Source organism: Perca flavescens, chromosome 3, assembly GCF_004354835.1.
Source record: "Perca flavescens isolate YP-PL-M2 chromosome 3, PFLA_1.0, whole genome shotgun sequence".
NCBI lineage: Eukaryota > Metazoa > Chordata > Actinopteri > Perciformes > Percidae > Perca > Perca flavescens.
In genome coordinates this window covers 20,555,668-20,574,560 of record NC_041333.1, presented here as the reverse complement: position 1 = coordinate 20,574,560, position 18,893 = coordinate 20,555,668, and the positions used below count along the sequence as shown (strand labels likewise).

The window sequence follows — 18,893 nt, the reverse complement described above, 5'->3', positions numbered from 1 at the left end:
TATCGTATCATGGAGCTTAACTTGTTTTCATAAAACTAAATTACCCATGTTTTTTGAAAATGATTGGCTGTAATTGTAGTGTAGTATTTATTCTAAACTCTCAAATTATTTTACAAATTTTGTTAATAGGACATTCAATAGAGCCCCAGCCGAAAAGACGTGGTTACAAAAAAGGATGGAAGGGAGAAGATATAGACGGAGAGGGAGAGAGCACTTTGGTGAGCCAGAAAACTCTGACTGCCTTGTTTCCGACTGATAGCAAAAGCTCTATTGACTGAAACTCAGTGTCAGCTGTTGTGCAGCTGCTCCAGAGGGCTAATAATAATACTTGCTCATTGAGGGGCACACTACATACTTTGTGCCTGCCTATTTCAGTATTTATTGGTTTTTACATCAACCCATCTCTCCATCTTTGAAGGGGTGTATTATATTTGCACAACTGCATAGTAACTTTCTCTGTTCATTCTTTCTTAAAAAATGACACGGTGCTCTTTGGATGCTTTTATATAGACCTTAGTGGTCCCCTAATACTGTATCTGAAGTCTCTTTCCTGAAATTCAGCCTTGGTGCAGAATTACAGCCACTAGAGCCAGTCCCACAATGAGCTTTCCTTAGGATGTGCCATTTCTGTGTCTGTAACTATTGAGGAGGAGAGAGGGGGGGGCAAGGTGGAGGGTGGGGGTGTGGCCTTGACCAACTGCCACTTTGCTCGTTTGAAAGCCATGATGTCTCTCTCTCTCTCTCTCTCTCTCATGGGTAGGCCAAATTATCTGGGTGGGCAAAGCAGAGAAAGGGGAGGTAACCTTGATTCCAGATCGCCCCATCTGAGCTTTCATTTTCTCAAAGGCGGAGCAGGATACCCAGGGCCTTAAAACACCTTCTCCGTGTGAGACTCAAAGTCACTGCCTTCAGATTATGAGACTGATGCGCTGCCTACAGCGCTAGCGAAGGTGTATATCTATATGTGTCTACACCATTAAGAGCTTTTGTCAAATATGGAAAAAGTGAAACAATAACCATTCAGGATGGCACTCCAACCTTAGTGTGTGTGACAATTTGTTTGTCTAGGTGTCTTTGTTATACATCTCATCTATATGCACTCCTGAGTTTGTGGGAACAAACAGCCCATCTCTCTAAGATCTCCAATTCTTTGAAGGTATGTGTCTGTGTTTCCATTTGAGGTAATACCCTGAAAGTACAAGTGTTTTTGTCTTTTTTGTCTTTCTTCCTTGTTTGTCTTTGAGCAGTTCTAATAAAACACAGACTTACGCTATCCTAATAGAGATATAGCTCCTTGAACGCCAAGGGAACCCATTGACTAAGGTGTAGTGTGTGTACAAGTGCATGCTGTGTGTGAGAGTGTGTGTCTGAATGAGAGAGCAAGAGAGAGACAGACAGATACAAAAAAGAACAGAAGAGAAGAAGATTTTGTGTGTATGTGTTTTTGGCAGTAAATCACTATGCTAATGAGGCATGGTCTGTAATCCTCTTACAGCTAATCTCACTCAATCCCCCCAGTCCAGGCCTGGGCACTGCTCACGCACCCAGGCATGCCTGGTTGAACACAACCACACACACACACACACACACACACACACACTCTCACTCACTCTCACTCACTGGCATGCTCTCTATTTTTCAAAATACAAACCCTGTTTCACATATGCATAAAACGCATATCTCTCTATCTTTCAGCTTTTTTTTTATCAATCATACAGCTAAGAAGACATCCTTTTTTCTTTTAACAGTCAATCTGGATTTAAATGCAAATGTATTCTGTCAATTTTTGTAAGGTCAAGTATTGTGTGCAACCAAGTGTCTGCTGATTAATTCTTCGCCATTCTGTGTTTCCTCCACTAAGTGTTTGAACCATAGGGAGACTGTAGCACTGTCTTTTTGTAGGCTCCTCTTTGCCCTGATTGTGTGTCATTAAAGCCAAGGTGAACTGTGCTATTCACAGACAGAGGATGCTGGTCTGCAGCACGAATACTGATTACCTGCCCATGTCAAAGGAAGTTATGTATGTGTTGTGCACGCGCATGTTCTGTAAATGCTCCCTCTTTTTTTTTGCAGTCGGACATCACAAGCCATGTGGTCAGATGACTGTTTTTCTTAGTGTTGCCATGGTGATGCAGCAAAAGGTCGCTCTGTGATGTTCTCTACCAAGACCTTGTGCGTGTGCATGTTTGTGTACTTCTAGTGCAGCAGATTTTATTTGGCAGCAGACACCAAAAGAATGTTCAGGCTGGGAAAGTCGTCTCAACCAGAAAAGACAGCACTGTGTGTGCGCGTGAGCGTGTGTTCATGCGCACGCACACATATGTATGGGTGTGTGTGTGTCTGAAAGAGATATCTGCTGATACATGTGTGAATAACAACGGAATTTCTTAGCCACTCATACTGTGTGAGCCTGTATCGCTGCTTGTGTTTCACTATTAACCCGTATCTGATATGTCATTCATAATATTACAGCTGGATTAGAGCCTAATGCTCAGTGAGGAAACGCACACATGCAGCCACACACACACACTTAGGCACATACACAAAGAGCCTGGCTTCTCGACACCAGGGGGCTGATAAGGCATTATTCTGCTATGTGTGGTGAATACTGCTGCATACCTAGTAATCGGTATGCACAGCACATCATGCTCCTAATTTCTCTCACTCTCTCTTCCTCTTCTGCCCTCTCTCTCTCTTTCTCCATCAACGCCTCCCTTCTGCTGTCCCTCTTCTGCTTTTTTTTCTTTTCCCCAACCTCCCTTCCCCTTCACCCCCCTTTAGGCACTGTCAACCCCTCCCTATTCATGTCCACCCTCTGTCTCCCTGTAATCATTTCCCTCTCCTTAGACTATCTACTCTCACCAAATGCCCATTTGCTTCTACTTACTAACATGTAGCGCCATTTCTTGTTTCCTGCTGTCTTTTTGCCTTTTATCTGTCACCTCCTGGTGTACCCTCTCTGTGGAGTGTACTGTATCTATTCACTATGATTTTGAATGGCATATCACCTTTAAATACGATGTTCAAACACTCTTTACAGATCTGTCTTTCACACCCTTCATTCACTTCTTATCTCCCTCTCTTCTCTGCAGGTATGAAAGAGCTCTCCCCCCCTCCTCTGAACCTGCGCCGTCTCTACACTGAGACATTGGAGTGGGAGCCAGTGTTGATCATCATCTCTCCAGGGGCAGACCCATCCCAGGAGCTTGCAGAACTAGCAGCAGAAACCGTGGGCAGGGATAACTATCATGAGGTAGAGAGTAACATCATTAAATTGGAGAAGTCATAGCAGATTAGCAAGTGCAATTACACATTTTCAACAGAATACCAAGATCAGGTCTACAGAATAGTATATTGTGCACCTAAACAGGTAAAATAACAATGCTACAGCTTGTTGAATGTTGTATTGAAACACAGTTTTGAGTCATAGCTCATGGTAATGTTTTGCCTGCGGAGTTCATCAATTATAATACATTTCAAAACAGCAAGATGTCTGAGAAAACTGCCCTTGCACTTGACACTCCTACACACCTGCAGTTATTCAACATGTGGTTAATACAACTATGTAAAAACAGTGCTGGTATTATTGTATCTTTTTATAATTATCAACAAATTCACTGAAGAGACCAAAACCCACAAATAAATGTATCTTACAAACAGCCTAAAACTCTGGTCAGGCCAATCACATCGTGTATAGAGTCGGTGGGCGGGCTTATGCCTGCTGCTGCTGGGAACAGCGGTCTTCTGGAAGATTTGGAGTTAAACTTTTCTTTGAGAAAAGAACAAAGAACGGCACTGAAATCATTCTTAAAAAAGGAAGATGTGTTCGGAGTTTTGCCGACCGGATACGGCAAAAGTTTAATCTATCAACTAGCTCCGCTACCTTCTTCGTTGCTCTGCCTGGTTGTAGCGCTATCCTATTGCGTGCAGAGGGAATTTGAAAGACAGCCGTTTATCCCGCGCCTCGGATTGAGCCCTGTCAATGGTGAGTTCCCAGACCCAACATCTTGATGTGGGTCTGGCTTGTCAGGCTAGCCTAAAACAGCCAAAAGCCTGAAACTCAGTAGCCTCTGTCCCTGTGCCATAGAACTCCACTGTCGTTAAAAAACTATTGAAAACACATAACAAGAGTAATTCCATTGTTTAGCGTGACAAGTTCCTTCATTACAGTTTGAGTTGTATTTTCAAAGGACTTTTTCGCTCACCCTTCAAATTACTGTGACAAGATCGCTTGCCAAGTTAGAAAATGTAGCTAATATGTGTATTATCCAAGAATATTCAAATAGTTAACAGAAAAACATATTTTTACTATATTAACAACTAATTATATTTTTGTGAACCCCTATACGGGGCACTAAAGATGTACAGGCTGGGTTCCACACATAATCGTGCTACATATAAATCAAATTAGTTATGAGTTACTAGCATCAATGTGTGAATACTATTAATAAATATCACATTGGTAAACCCACTTTGCAAGTATTTCATTTACGTTTCTCCCGCTGAGGAGAGAGACAAATTCACATATTGAATCAGATTATCTGCCCCCTAACTTCTGAGAAATTACAATTTAGAATCAAATTTTCCATCCCACTGCTTCTGTTTCTCACCACCTACTACCTCCCCCACTATCTCTGTCTGTCTAGATCTCCATGGGTCAGGGACAGGCTGATGTGGCCTTAGCTACACTTAGGGAATGTTCTCGAAATGGAGACTGGCTTTGCCTGAAAAACCTTCACCTTGTCACTATATGGCTACCGCTCCTGGAAAAAGTAAGTACTCTGTGTGTGTGTGTGTGTGTGTGTGTGTGTGTGTGTGTGTGTGTGTGTGTGTGGTATAGCTTTTAGGGACAGGTGTTAAAGTGCTCATATTATGCTCATTTTCAGGTAAATAATTGTATTTAGAGGTTGTACCAGAATAGGTTTACATGGTTTAATTTTCAAAAAACACCATATATTTGTTGTACTGCACATTGCTGCAGCTCCTCTTTTCGCCCTGTGTGTTGAGCTCTCTCTTTTAGCTACAGAGTGAGACATCTCATTTCTATTCCATCTTTGTTGGAAGTCACACATGCGCAGTACCTAGGTAAGGACAACTACCCAGTCAGAAGGAGAGTATTAAGTGAGTGCCACGCTAGCAGCTAGGCGATAGGTAAGTGTGTTACCAAGTGACGCATGTTTGTCACGGTAATAAAGGCTGGACTACAATAGAGCTGTTTGTGAACAGTGTTTTCCCTGGAAGATGGTAGGTCCCTTTGGGGTAGACTTTGGGCTTTTTCACTTTGTAAACCTATAACATGCACAAAAAAAGATATATAACACAATAAAGGAAAGGGAAAAGCATAATATGAGCATTTTAACATTTAGCTGTGCATGTGTGTGTGATTTTTGTTTTTCTCTGTAGTTTGTTTAAGAGGGGTTGTTTAAAATATTATGCTATTTCTAATTTTTGGAGAATAGCATCTGACAAGGACCTTTATTGATCAATTCCGGTTATTCTACAAGGATTCTGTATATTTATATCTTACGTTGTAAGGGTATAGCTAACCTGGGCTTGTTGAACAACAAAACCGCTACTAAACACTAACCTAGCTCGTAACATTAATGGTTATTGGTCTCCTCTCCCTGCGTGATGCATTTAACGTGACAATGAGACCTATGCTTGTCTGGATGTGGGTATACTTTCCTCTTTAGAGGGGTTTTGCTGTGTTAAACTGATTCACCCAGCCGCTGTTTCGTCTCATGTTCCAAAACCAAGCCTGCTACCGTCACCAGCCGCCGTCGACGCGCGTGACAGACTCCCAATCCGCCTTCCAACGACTCTCTCCGCCATTCTCCGCCAGCCCGCTCTCCTTGTTGTTAGTTCAGGTTTTAAAAGGTGTATCTACAAATAGTTGTATTGTGGGGTAACAATAATAGTCTTTCAGCGTCTTTGTCTTCAACAGTCTTTCCATGTGGTAGCGCATGGTTTCCAGCGTAAGCCTGTCATCCATAGTGCTCATGTTGCTCGTACTTTATGTTTTTATTATAGTGTACATGTGCTTGTGTGTCACATTACAGTAAGTGGGTTAATATGTGTCTTCCATGTCCTTATGTGTTTGTTATTTGTATCTGTGTGCTTTTCCTGGGGTTCTGTTTAGTGCTGTGTCATTGTAGCAGGTCATATTTCAGTTGGAGGCACAGCTGTTGGCAGTGATTGGCCTATGTCTGTGTGTGTTCCCTTATCTGTGTGTGAGTGAGAGCGTGTTTCTGTTTTTTGTGTGACTTAAACCACAGCTCTCCTCTTCTACTTTTGTCCTTATATGTTCGAATCACCTCTTCTCTCTTTCTAGTATTTAATTTTGTATTTGTTTTCACCTCTACATACTGGCTACATCCCACATTTTTTCAACACTTCTCTTGTCCCCCCTCATATTGCATAACAAAAATCTCTCTTTCTGTCTGTCCCTCTTCTTACAGTTTCATTGTCTCGCTCTTTGGCCAGAAACCAATGAGTTTGCGGTCTCAGCAGTCAAGCTTGAAATGGAAAACTGACACAACAAGGGGAACGAGGGTGGCAGGGAGCATAGGAAAAAAAGAATTAAGACAGTGTATGTAAAAGGAGGGAAGTAGGGAAAGATAAACTGAGTCTCAGCAGGCAGGTGGAAATTCTACCAAGAGAGGGCTTTGTTTTAGTATCTGTTTCTGTATCTGTGTCCATCTGCTCAGTCTTACTGTATCTCTCAATGTAGTTTCAAAATTTTCCGGCTTCTTTTTGCCATCTGTCTCTCCAGTCCTTCCCTCCTTCATTAAACCAGTTGGCCAGTTAGAGAGAGGAGAATGAGGGAAGAGAGACAGCGAAGGAGTGCGGTCAGTGTTGATAATTGAAGTTGGCAGTGCAGATGTCCTCTCATCCCTGTTTATTCATATTCTTCCACTTCCTCCCTTGTTTTCTTTCTCTTATTTTTCACATCAACCTATCTATCTATCTATCTATCTATCTATCTATCTATCTATCTATCTATCTGTCTATCAGTCTATCTATCTGTCTATCAGTCTATCACTCGAAATGTCTTTATGTCTGCCAATCACAATATAATGAAATAATGACATATTTTGTTGCAGAGCTTTGTATCACAATAGCTAAATGAAATAATGTCCAGAATCTCATATATTGTGGTATAAGCATTATTAATGGTCAAATCATTGTGATAGGATTATATCAGGAGTTACTGTATCTGATTTCTAGTATGCAGATACAACTTTCCTTCAGCAAAACATTGTGTATGTGTTAGTATCTATCTGCGTATGAGTGGTGTGTTATTGCACTCTGTGCATCTGTACTATATGGATATATTCTAACGAAGAAAGGTTTTGATGTAAAATCAATTTGAACTTTCTCTCTGTCCTTTCTCTGTATCTACCAATCAGTTTCTTCTTTGTCAATGCATCTTCTCACAATACTATAATTTGTTCAAGAGGAATTTTGGTTGACAACACATCCGACACACACACACACACACACACACACACACACACACACAAAACACACACACTCCCCATGAGAGACCGAGAAGTTTCCTTCGAGAGTTGTCAGTTCCTGTGTATTTAGATTTTTTTTTGTAATCATGTGTGCTTCCACAAGAATGAGTTAGCTTTCAAATGATGCAGAAACACATTGATTACAATTCTGTGTGTGTGTGTGTGTGTGTGTGTGTGTGTGTGTGTGTGTGTGTGTGTGTGTGTGTGTGTGTGTGTGTGTGTGTGTGTGTGTGTGTGTGTGTGAGAGAGAGAGTACCCAATCAGACCCTAAGGTGCAAGCATGCTATTTTTAACCACAAGTCTTCGAGACAGATAGAGAGTGAGGGGGAAGGAATGTAAAAAGAGAAGTGAGAGAAAGATAGCTGGAAATTGAGATGAAGAGACAATGATGGAGACAGAGAAAAGAAGAGCTGTAGAGAGAGAGAAACAAATATTTTGAAGTGAGGTGAATGGGTTATCGTTGTGGAGAATCTGTCATTGTGCAATGACTCTAATGGAGAAAGAATTACATTAAAAAACAACAAATACTATAATGGTTATCCTCCTTATATTATTTTCCTATTTACTCTATTTACTGATGTAAAGACGATCCCCATGCAAAAGAGAGTTAACAGCTCTCATTGGACCACACTGTATAAATACAGTTTGAGTGAATAAACCACATATGCTTACAAAGATAAAAACTTGACAAAAGGTTTTACAAGGAAAAAAGCTATTGTTTTAAATGGGGTTTTAATTGCAACTCACAGTTGCTTAAACATCAATTTACCAATTCGAAATTTGGTTTTAGGGAATCTATGGAAGTCGGTGGATTATTTCAAAGTTACGAATTTGAAAAAGCGCAGTATAAAGTTATTACTCTACTCTTGTGTGAACTTTGTGGTTTGCACTTTTACCTCACATCAAGAAGGTCCTGTGTTTAAATTCAACCCAGCTGGCTAGGGTCTGCATTTGTTTATATATTGGGATAAACTCCAGCCCTTCGCCACCATAAACAAGATAAGCAGTTTAGAAAATGGAAGGACCTGTGTGATACAGTGTCTGAACAATGTGTGAAATCAAAGGATCAAGTCTTTTAGTGTTCCAATTAATGAGTTTTATGCTTTTAAATACTACACTGTGTGTGTGTGTGTGTGTGTGTGTGTGTGTGTGTGTGTGTGTGTGTGTGTGTGTGTGTGTTTGTTTGTTTGTGGAAATGAAGACCTCAACTAAGAGCTGTATCTACAGACAGAGACTACTGCAAAAGTAGTCTGGTCTCATATAACTCTCTTGTGATGATCTCTTAATGTGTTCAACGTGTCTAATGTGTGTATTGTCCTTCCTCCACAGGAGTTAAATGTGCTACATCCTAAAGCAGACTTCCGTCTCTGGCTGACAGCTGAAGTTCACCCCAGATTTCCTCCCATACTGCTGCAGTCCAGCCTCAAGATCACTTACGAGGTACTGGCACACACACACACACACACACACACACACACACACACACACACACACATTCCACCAGCACACATACAGGCACAGAAACAATAACACCATAATACTCCTACAGTAGCTTACAATGAAGTTTATGTTGGGTAGCATTGACCTAACTCACCTTTACACACAAACATGGACCTTACACATTTGTGTAGGCACACTCTGCACAAATGCTCATTATCTGTATTGGTTTAGTTCCATATACAGTGTTGACATTATACAGTATTGAAACTTTCAATTTCCCAAACATAGACTGTTGATCTCTGTGAATCTCTACAGAATGCTGTCACGTTTGTCTGAGCCCCAGTGGGCCATGTTACTAGGTTGCATACTCACTAGACTGTAGAATGTGTAAGGGCTATGTTTGTTTGAAATGTCATGTGTATTCATGGTAATGTGTGTGTCTTTTATCCTCTATATATTGGCTACAAATGCAGTGCAGCCACATATACTGTACATTTGTATGGAGATGCAGAAGCCTGCAGCTTGTGTGTTAGTGATGCGTGTTTTAGTGCTCAGTGTGTTTCTGGGAGTCATGCTCAAGGGGTTAGCTGCTTCGACAGCCAAGCATGCTGCACAAACAGCCTCTCTCTCTTTTTTTTCTCTCTCTCTGTCTCTGCCTGTCTGTCTATTTTTTCTATTCGTTCTCTGAGACACACACACACACACACACACACACACACACACACACACACACACACACACACACACACACACACATACTCTTTCATGGACAAATGTATTGATATACTTTGTATTTATGCACACACATCCTGAACACATCCCTAGAGAAGTTACTGTAATACTGTATATCATTTCTGGACTGCAGGACAAGTGTCAGAGCCAATAATTCAAACTAAAAATAAATAGTATACATACAAACTGATACTCATAGCTTTTGTTTTTGCTAGTGTGATTGTTTTAGGATTATACAGAGCTGATCTGCAAGACTGGTGCTGGAGCTGATCCATGTCAAATATAATCTGTTGTAGTAGTAGTATTCATAGTAACACAGTACATGTGAACTTACAGTATATGACATTGCATGACACACACACACACACACACACACACACACACACACACACACACACACACACACCATGACTTCATTTCCACACTGACCCCCTTGTCTACAACCCACTTTTCAAAAATGCCTAGAACACAAGACTTCAGTGTAGCAAAAACACATTTTTAAGCTACAGTCTAGACTTGTATCCCAGTGACTGTAGCTCCTCCACCCAACCCTGAACACCTAACCCCACACTCGACTCCCCTTTGCAGTTTAATGTTGAAGCATCAGAAAGTGAATATGTTTAGTGCCTTGTATTGTACTTACAGTGCAAACCAACAGCTCAAACATAGAGCAAATATTGAATTATACAAATGTATTTTCAATGAAAATACACAGAACCAGAAGGCAGTAGCTCAATTTAAGAATAAAAAGTATCAAAAGGGTAATTTAATAGTTAGTTTCTAAAAGGAGAGATAACATAATACTTGGGGTGAATAAAAGCTCAAGATGTACCTTCAGCACTGTTCTGCTGCAGCTGAAATGAGTAAAATTGATGTTCAATGTAAAAAAGTAAGCATCCAGCAAATACACATATCTACTGAACATATGTAGTGATTTTGGCAAATTTAGTAAATGTGCATTACTGGTTGTGTGTGTTATCAAAACCTCCAGATGGAGGTACCAAATGTTCAGCAAAGCTGATGATGTGTGAACTAATGTCAATGTACGCTTATCTACACAAACTTTCTACACACCCGAGTAGTACTTCATGCAGACTGTTTTCTGAAAAATTATGCTTATTGTTTCTATTCTAAAAAAGAACATAATGTTGTGAAATGTACAGACAATTGTTCACAAATACAATATGTGCTGACTAATGTAGAGAATATACCAACTAAAGTACAGTATACCATAGGAACATAGGCGGTAATGGCTATTGGGTGACCACTGACCAAACAATGTTTTGTTTTTCAGTTTATTCGAAGACTCTTGTTGTAATTATAAAACTTTAGAATCTAGATCTGTAATAGCATTTGTGTCTAGGTAGTATCCTCTTAACTTTTTTTAACAAACATTCTGATAAACGGTCTTGAATTCCTAATATGACATACAGTACGCATCCATACATTTGATACATTATATATATTATACATTATTACATACATACATTCACTTATTTGTGAATGTGTTGCAAATATATATCCATTGTTCCAAATCTTTCTACACTTGTCATCCACTCGGCGCTGTGGCTTAGTTGGTTAAAGTGCCTGTCTAGTAAACAGGAGATCCTGGGTTCGAATCCCAGCAGTGCCTTTTTATTTTTGTCCCATATCTCCTTACCATGCAGCACATAAGTCTTGCACACATGTTCAATGTCTCCCTATGCCTTGCCATTTTTCTATGCGTGTATGACAGGACTATGTTTGGACCTTGCAATCTGAAGTTGCATTGAACATTTGAATGTTGCCGGAAATTCCATCATAGTAAAACCCTTTCTTTCTTTCCCTTTCTATCTATCCTTATTTACCTTGTCCCTTTCCTTTCTGTCTATTTGTCCTCCCTTTCTTTTCCCATCTACAGGCTCCTCCCGGGTTGAAGAAAAATCTTCTGAGAACATATGAATCGTGGAGTCCAGAGCAGATCAGTAAAGGTTGGCTCTTCTCTTCTCTTCTATTCTCTTAAACAAAGAAATTCTAGCGAGCTTGCAAGTTCTGGGACAGAAATTGAACAGCAGCAAAATGGGGCGACAACACAGCATTCAAAAGCATTCACGGCAGAATACAGCATGCTTAATCAGCCTCTCAGTCTTCTCTGTTGTATGTTGTTTGATGAATAACAGATAACTGCCCTCAAGGCTTATTGAGCACGGACACTGATAATGAGTGCTCATTGTAGTTATTTTGGTTGTGACATGCTGTATAATGTGTGCAGGAGGCATCCTGGCCAGAGCCCAGTCTTTGTTCTGTCTGGCTTGGTTCCATGCTGTCTGCCAAGAGAGGCGCAAATACATACCACAGGTAAAATACACAAACACTCCAATGTAGACCAGAGTGGTCATAGTTCTATAATTTCATCTACTGTAGCATAAAATGAAAAAGAGGAAGAATACAGCACTTGTTTAAATGTTGTAATAGTCCTGTATGCAGAATGAAGACAATGGCATAAACAGAAAACTAACCAGCTCCTTATTCCCGTCAAATTTTCTTGCCATTGAATTAATGCTTTTTTATGAATGCTACTAGCATTAGACGCTGTCGCATATAGATACCTAACATCGATACTTACTGCACAGCATAATACGCTTCAATGCCTTTTGAAATCACAAACTTTTGGTAGTTTTTACTTAGGTGAAAACCTAAAGATGTATTTACACACACTCATATGACCTTATTTCCACACTGGTTATCACAGGTACATATTTACTGGATAAAATAAGTTTATTTGATATAGCACCTTTTACAGACAGAGTGCTTCACATGATAAAAATGGTTAAAATACAGTAAGACCCAAACAGTATGATATATACATTATATATAATGAGCAAACCGTTGTACAGTTTATATTCACAGCACACATTTAAACATAACACAGCTATACAAATGCATGATTTATTTATTTCCTGGGCAGCTAATGACAATTACAAAAACCATACCAATTGATATTCAAAGAGAAGCAGTTACACCGACATAGCAAGTCATCGTCTAGAAAGGGTAAAAACCTAACCCAGAGTTCACTTTTCTTTGTCATTACTGTGCTGTGCCACCGGCAGAGTCTTTGTTTGTGTATGGCTATGTATGTGTGCATGCAACTGTGAATATAAGTCTTTGTAGTAAACTTTCCTGCTAGTCAACACGCACATGGAAAACTGATTGTAGACCAAAGGTTTTGCACTTATTAGTTAGGACAGTGGAAACGTCGGAAATACAAGTCCTTCTGTATGATGTCATAAACTGTCAAGAGATTTTACAAAAGAGTCAACTGAAAATTGATTTTATTGACCCACTGCATATAATAGTTACTATTATTTTTAAACTGATGTATATCTCAGCTTTAACAGTCTCACAGCAGCTCTAAATAAAGCAAAATGGTGTGTTTTACCTGTGCCAGAATCAACTCAAGACGTTTGGAGACTGAACACAGTATTTCCTAATTTTGAACAACAGCTCTATTAATAAATCATCTCTACATAACAAGCAAGAGGGTGTAAAGAATGACATTATTTGCTTCCCTATAGAAAACCAGACTATTTATTTTCCATCCATCCATCCATCTTCGTCCACTTATCCGGTGTCGGGTCGCGGGGGGAGCAGCTCCAGCAGGGAACCCCAAACTTCCCTTTCCCGAGCAACATTAACCAGCTCCGACTGGGGGATCCCGAGCTGTTCCCAGGCCAGGTTGGAGATATAATCCCTCCACCTAGTCCTGGGTCTTCCCCGAGGCCTCCTCCCAGCTGGACATGCCTGGAACACCTCCCTAGGGAGGCGCCCAGGGGGCATCCTTACCAGATGCCCGAACCACCTCAACTGGCTCCTTTCGACGCAAAGGAGCAGCGGCTCTACTCCGAGCTCCTCACGGATGACTGAGCTTCTCACCCTATCTCTAAGGGAGACGCCAGCCACCCTCCTGAGGAAACCCATTTTGGCCGCTTGTACCCTGGATCTCGTTCTTTCGGTCATGACCCAGCCTTCATGACCATAGGTGAGGGTAGGAACGAAAACTGACCGGTAGATCGAGAGCTTTGCCTTCTGGCTCAGCTCTCTTTTTCGTCACAACGGTGCGATAGATTGAATGTAATACCGCACCCGCTGCGCCGATTCTCCGACCAATCTCCCGCTCCATTGTCCCCTCACTCGCGAACAAAACCCCAAGGTACTTGAACTCCTTCACTTGGGGTAAGGACTCATTCCCTACCTGGAGAAGGCATTCCATCGGTTTCATGCTGAGAACCATGGCCTCCGATTTAGAGGTGCTGATCCTCATCCCAACCGCTTCACATTCGGCTGCGAACCGACCCAGTGAGTGCTGAAGGTCACAGGCCGATGATGCCATCAGGACCACATCGTCTGCAAAGAGCAGCGATGAGATCCCCAGCCCACCGAACTGCAACCCCTCCCCACCCCGACCATGCCTCGATATCCTGTCCATAAATATTACAAACAGGATTGGTGGCCGTGAAAGAGGCAAAGCAGCGGGTGTGGGAGAAGTTTGGAGAAGACATGGAGAAGGACTTTCGGTCGGCACCAAAGTGCTTCTGGAAAACTGTTCGCCACCTCAGGAGGGGGAAGCAGGGAACCATCCAAGCTGTGTACAGTAAGGATGGGACACTGTTGACCTCAACTGAGGAGGTAATAGGGCGGTGGAAGGAGCACTTTGAGGAACTCCTGAATCCGACTAATACGCCCTCTATGTTAGAGGCAGAGCTGGAGGATGACGGGGGATTGTCGTCGATTTCCCAGGCGGAAGTCACTGATGTAGTCAAACAACTCCACAGTGGCAAAGCCCCAGGGATTGATGAGATCCGTCCAGAAATGCTCAAGGCTCTGGGTGTGGAGGGGCTGTCCTGGTTGACACGACTCTTCAACATTGCGTGGAAGTCTGGAACAGTGGTGGTTCCCCTTTTTAAAAAGGGGGACCAGAGGGTGTGTGCCAATTACAGGGGTATCACACTTCTCAGCCTCCCTGGTAAAGTCTACTCCAAGGTGCTGGAAAGGAGGGTTCGGCCAATAGTCGAACCTCAGGTTGAGGAGGAGCAATGCGGATTCCGTCCTGGTCGTGGAACAACGGACCAGCTCTTCACTCTCGCAAGGATCCTGGAGGGAGCCTGGGAGTATGCCCAACCGGTCTACATGTGTTTTGTGGATTTGGAGAAGGCGTATGACCGGGTCCCCCAGGAGATACTGTGGGAGGTGCTGCGGGAGTATGGGGTGAGGGGGTCTCTACTCAGGGCCATCCAATCTCTGTACGACCAAAGCGAGAGCTGTGTCCGGGTTCTCGGCAGTAAGTCGGACTCGTTTCAGGTGAGGGTTGGCCTCCGCCAGGGCTGCACTTTGTCACTATTTATTTTGTCATTTGCAACCTTGGGTGGAAATGAATCAGCCTGTCTCCCTGCCTAGTCTCTCTCTCTCTCTCTCTCTCTCTCTCTCTCTCTCTCTCTCTCTCTATCTCTGTCTCTCTCTCGCACTGAATCTCTAGTAAGTGTTTTAATTTGATATGGTAATGTTATTCCTCATCCAAGAACATGATCGCCTAATTATTCAAAGTCACAGCTACTTTCGTCCACTCGACCATCGCTTACTTTCTACTCACTTCGTCTGCTGCCCTTTCTCCTTTTCTCATTTATTCTCTCCCTGTTTTCATCCTTTTTACATGCTGAAAAGGCAGAAACCATTTAATTTAAAAAGACATAGGAATAGACATCGAGATGCAAAGGGAGGGAAGAGAAAAGAGGAGAAATGAAAGCAGAGAGACAGACAGGTTTTCACATGTACAGCCTAAATAAAAGAAAACATGTTTTTGTGTGTGTGTGTGTGTGTGTGTGTGTGTGTGTGTGTGTGTGTGTGTGTGTGTGTGTGTGTGTGTGTGTGTGTGTGTGTGAGAGAGAGAGAGAGAGAAGAAGATCAGGGTTTTTGTTTGTTTGCCAATGGCCAATTGTGTCTGGTGAACTACTGTAGGTAGCTCACTGTCTCAAGTGCTCACAAAGTAATTGAAAACATGTACACACAATCAATTAACACACATACGTACACATACACAATCACCTTTAAAAGACCCATACAATGAATAAGACTATATTAAGACTTTATATGAATAACTCATACAACTGAATAAACAGTCAATGCTATGTACATACATACATGCTTGAACACAATCTGAAATCTCACTTGCACATAAATAAGCATATTCATCAAATGTAGTAGAAACATGCCCCACTGCCTGTGAATACACAGTCAAGCACAAAATTGCTGAACAAACAACATATACTTAATCATTCAAAGAATTACTGAACATGCCTACACACGTTTCCTCCACCCCTCATCCACCTACAGCATCAGTGGGCAGATTACAACTGCTGATTGAATAGCAGTGAAGTGCAACAAACACACTAACTGAGACTGCCTCACACTCAATTATTTTTGAACACGTGATTTTTAGGTGGTCAATGTTGTTATACTCTGTGTGTGTGTGTGTGTGTGTGTGTGTGTGTGTGTGTGTGTGTGTGTGTGTGTGTGTGTGTGTGTGTGTGTTCTGTTGTGCATTTGTGCATATGTGTTGTTGTCTGATTGCAGCAGACTAGTTTTCTTTCCTGAAGCCTCAGTGCTAATGTCTTCACTCCCTGTGTCTCTGTATTTGCAAAAACTGGACTGATCTTAATTTTGTGATTTACTAACATTATGGTAGGTTTGTTTGTGACCAGACGGTAAAAGTCGAGGAAGTGAATAGTAGTCTAACAATAGTATCCTTCACTCAACAGCTACTGGGTATTTTCCCTTCTACAGGTTATTAAGTAAGTTTATATAGGGGCTGTATTACAAATTACATTACATAGGGTCTGGTTGCTGAAAGGTATCAATGAGTGTAAATGTGTAATATCTGACCTGATCATTACAGAGGCAAGTATATGTTTTAATGGTCTCAATTATTGCTTATACACACGGTGGATAGTTACCCTAAAAATGAGAGCCACAAGAGAAATTATATTAGATTGAGGAGATATATCAACGTTAATCACACTCTTAACTGATAAGTATTCATGTGATTAAGACTGTACAGCTTAAGAAGGACAGGGAATATGTGTGAGGGATGATACTTCAATCCTCAAACACTATGTGTGATGTGAGAATACTGTTTGGTTGACAAATTCTAAAAGTAACCCATTAGTACTTGAGCTTGTGTCTTTTACATGTAGTAAAATAAATATATTATATATATATTAAATGCTTGTAATTTCTGTACTTATTCCCCCTCCTCTGTGGTTTATCCAGGGTTGGACTAAGTTCTATGAGTTTTCTATGTCGGACCTCCGTGCTGGCTTTGAGATCATCGACAGGCTTTTTGAAGGTAGGAGGGCTGGTAACAAACATTACAATGCAGTGGAGAGCTCTGCTCTGTTTATTTGCAATTACCTCTTTAATTTAAACTTCCCCTGATAGAGCATGAGCATTTGCTTTTCTATGCAGTGCACATGTAATCCCTTCATTCTATCTCTGTCTTTCTGGATGTGTGTGTGTGTGTGTGTGTGTGTGTGTGTGTGTGTGTGTGTGTGTGTGTGTGTGTGTGTGTGTGTGCGTGTGCGTGTGCGCGTGCGCGTGCGCGTGTGTGCGTGTTAGCCTACGTTAGTGTTCTTTTGTTCTGTGTGCACTCATTACATATGTTTATAGCTTTCTTTGTGTCTGTTTGTCCAAGGGGGTAAACCTTTCCAGTGGGAGTTTGTCCATGGCCTGTTGGAGAGTGCCATATATGGTGGACGGATCGACAACCCCTCCGACCTCCGCATCTTACGCTCCTACCTGGAGCAGTTCTTCTCTGCACGTCTCCTCTCGTCCTCCATCTCAGCTGGTCAGAGAAAGAGCAAAGGAGGAGCGTGCTTCTTTCCACCTCAGATTAGCCTCCCGAACTCTTGCTCAGTATTGGTAGGTTGTCAAGTTGACACAGTGGTGTAACACATGCAGTTAGCAAGCACACATTTTATTTTGCAGTTGCAGGCATACAGTAGGTGGTGTATGTATGGCTCGCAAAGATTTTCAAGAAATTAATTGCTTGGAAGGGGCATCATCTCTGAATTTTATGACTTACTGAAAGACTTCTCTCCTGATTCTTCTGAGTCTAAATGTAATGCATGGAAAACCGATCTACAGAAGGATCTATTATTGGAACATTGGCGTAACGCATGTAAAGCAGCCCAGACAGGGTCAGGTAATACACGCCTAAGACTCTTACAATATAACTGGTTAATGAGAGTGTATATTACTCCAGCAAAATTAAACAAATTTAATTCTAATATCAGACACCTCTAATAGATGCGTGGTAAATAAGGGCACTTTATTTCACTGTCTCTGGCAGTGTCCAAGAGTGAGGGAGTTTTGGGAGGAGGTTAGACTAGTCTGTACAGGAGATTCTCTCAATTAAATTAGATCTGGAACCTAGGATCTTTCTGCTAGGTCTCTATCCAGAGGGTCATAGAATAAAGCTTAAGGAAAAAATGTTTAGAAACATATGTTCTCTGCAAGCAAAAAGGACAATAGCCTTATGGAAAAAATGTGGTAAACCCACTATCGCTGTGTGGTTTAGGGAACTAACTTCTTGTTTATCTCTGGAAAAAAATGTCCTACATTCTTAAGGACAGACAGGAGGTATTTCAAAATGTATGGGGTCGCTTCATCAATTATATGAAGGACAATGATTTGTCGCACTTGATGGACGGGCCTGGAACAGTATAGGTGCACCCTCTGCACGGCCCAGTTTTTCCTCTTCTCCTGCTCTCTGGACTTTATGTTAATGTATCTTCTGTGGACCCATAATTACGGGCCTTCGTAGGGGAGGCCCCCTGACTGCCGTGTTCTGGGTTTCATTTTATTGGTAAGGTTGTTTGGAGTAGGTGTGCATAATGTGAAAAATATGTTCTGACGGAGTTTGTTTGTACACTTATGTACCATTTTACACATTTCTCTGCTTTTTTGTTATTTTTTGTTTTTGTATGTCTTTTTATAAATTGAAAATCTAATAAAGATATTGTTAAAAAAAAGAAATTAATTGCCGCAGAGAAATAAAAGGAGCACTATTTTTTTTCTTCTGTACTTTAAAGCTTAAGCTGCTAGTCCTAGGTTTACTGTCAGAGAAGCAAAAACAATTCAAAGAAAGGGTATGGAATTAATGCACCCAGC

The 18,893-nt window shown here is 41.4% G+C and overlaps 1 protein-coding gene and 1 non-coding gene across 8 annotated transcripts in view; both read left to right on the top strand.

Moving 5' to 3' along the window:
* The window catches only part of dync2h1 (dynein cytoplasmic 2 heavy chain 1), a 116,136-nt gene that overhangs the window by 72,793 nt on the left and 24,450 nt on the right, over positions 1-18,893 (top strand). For all 7 annotated transcript variants that reach the window (XR_003691707.1, XM_028571339.1, XM_028571345.1 and 4 more), the window contains 7 exons: positions 3,093-3,253; positions 4,647-4,772; positions 8,850-8,960; positions 11,593-11,662; positions 11,944-12,029; positions 16,995-17,070; positions 17,416-17,642. Coding sequence is in view for 6 of the 7 variants with exons in the window: in XM_028571339.1 (XP_028427140.1) it covers positions 3,093-3,253; positions 4,647-4,772; positions 8,850-8,960; positions 11,593-11,662; positions 11,944-12,029; positions 16,995-17,070; positions 17,416-17,642 (857 nt within the window). In the remaining variant the exon portion in view is untranslated. The remainder of the gene's footprint in view (positions 1-3,092; positions 3,254-4,646; positions 4,773-8,849; positions 8,961-11,592; positions 11,663-11,943; positions 12,030-16,994; positions 17,071-17,415; positions 17,643-18,893) is intronic.
* Positions 11,252-11,325, top strand: trnat-agu (transfer RNA threonine (anticodon AGU)). Its single transcript has one exon. It is a non-coding gene; the product is annotated as a tRNA-Thr (tRNA).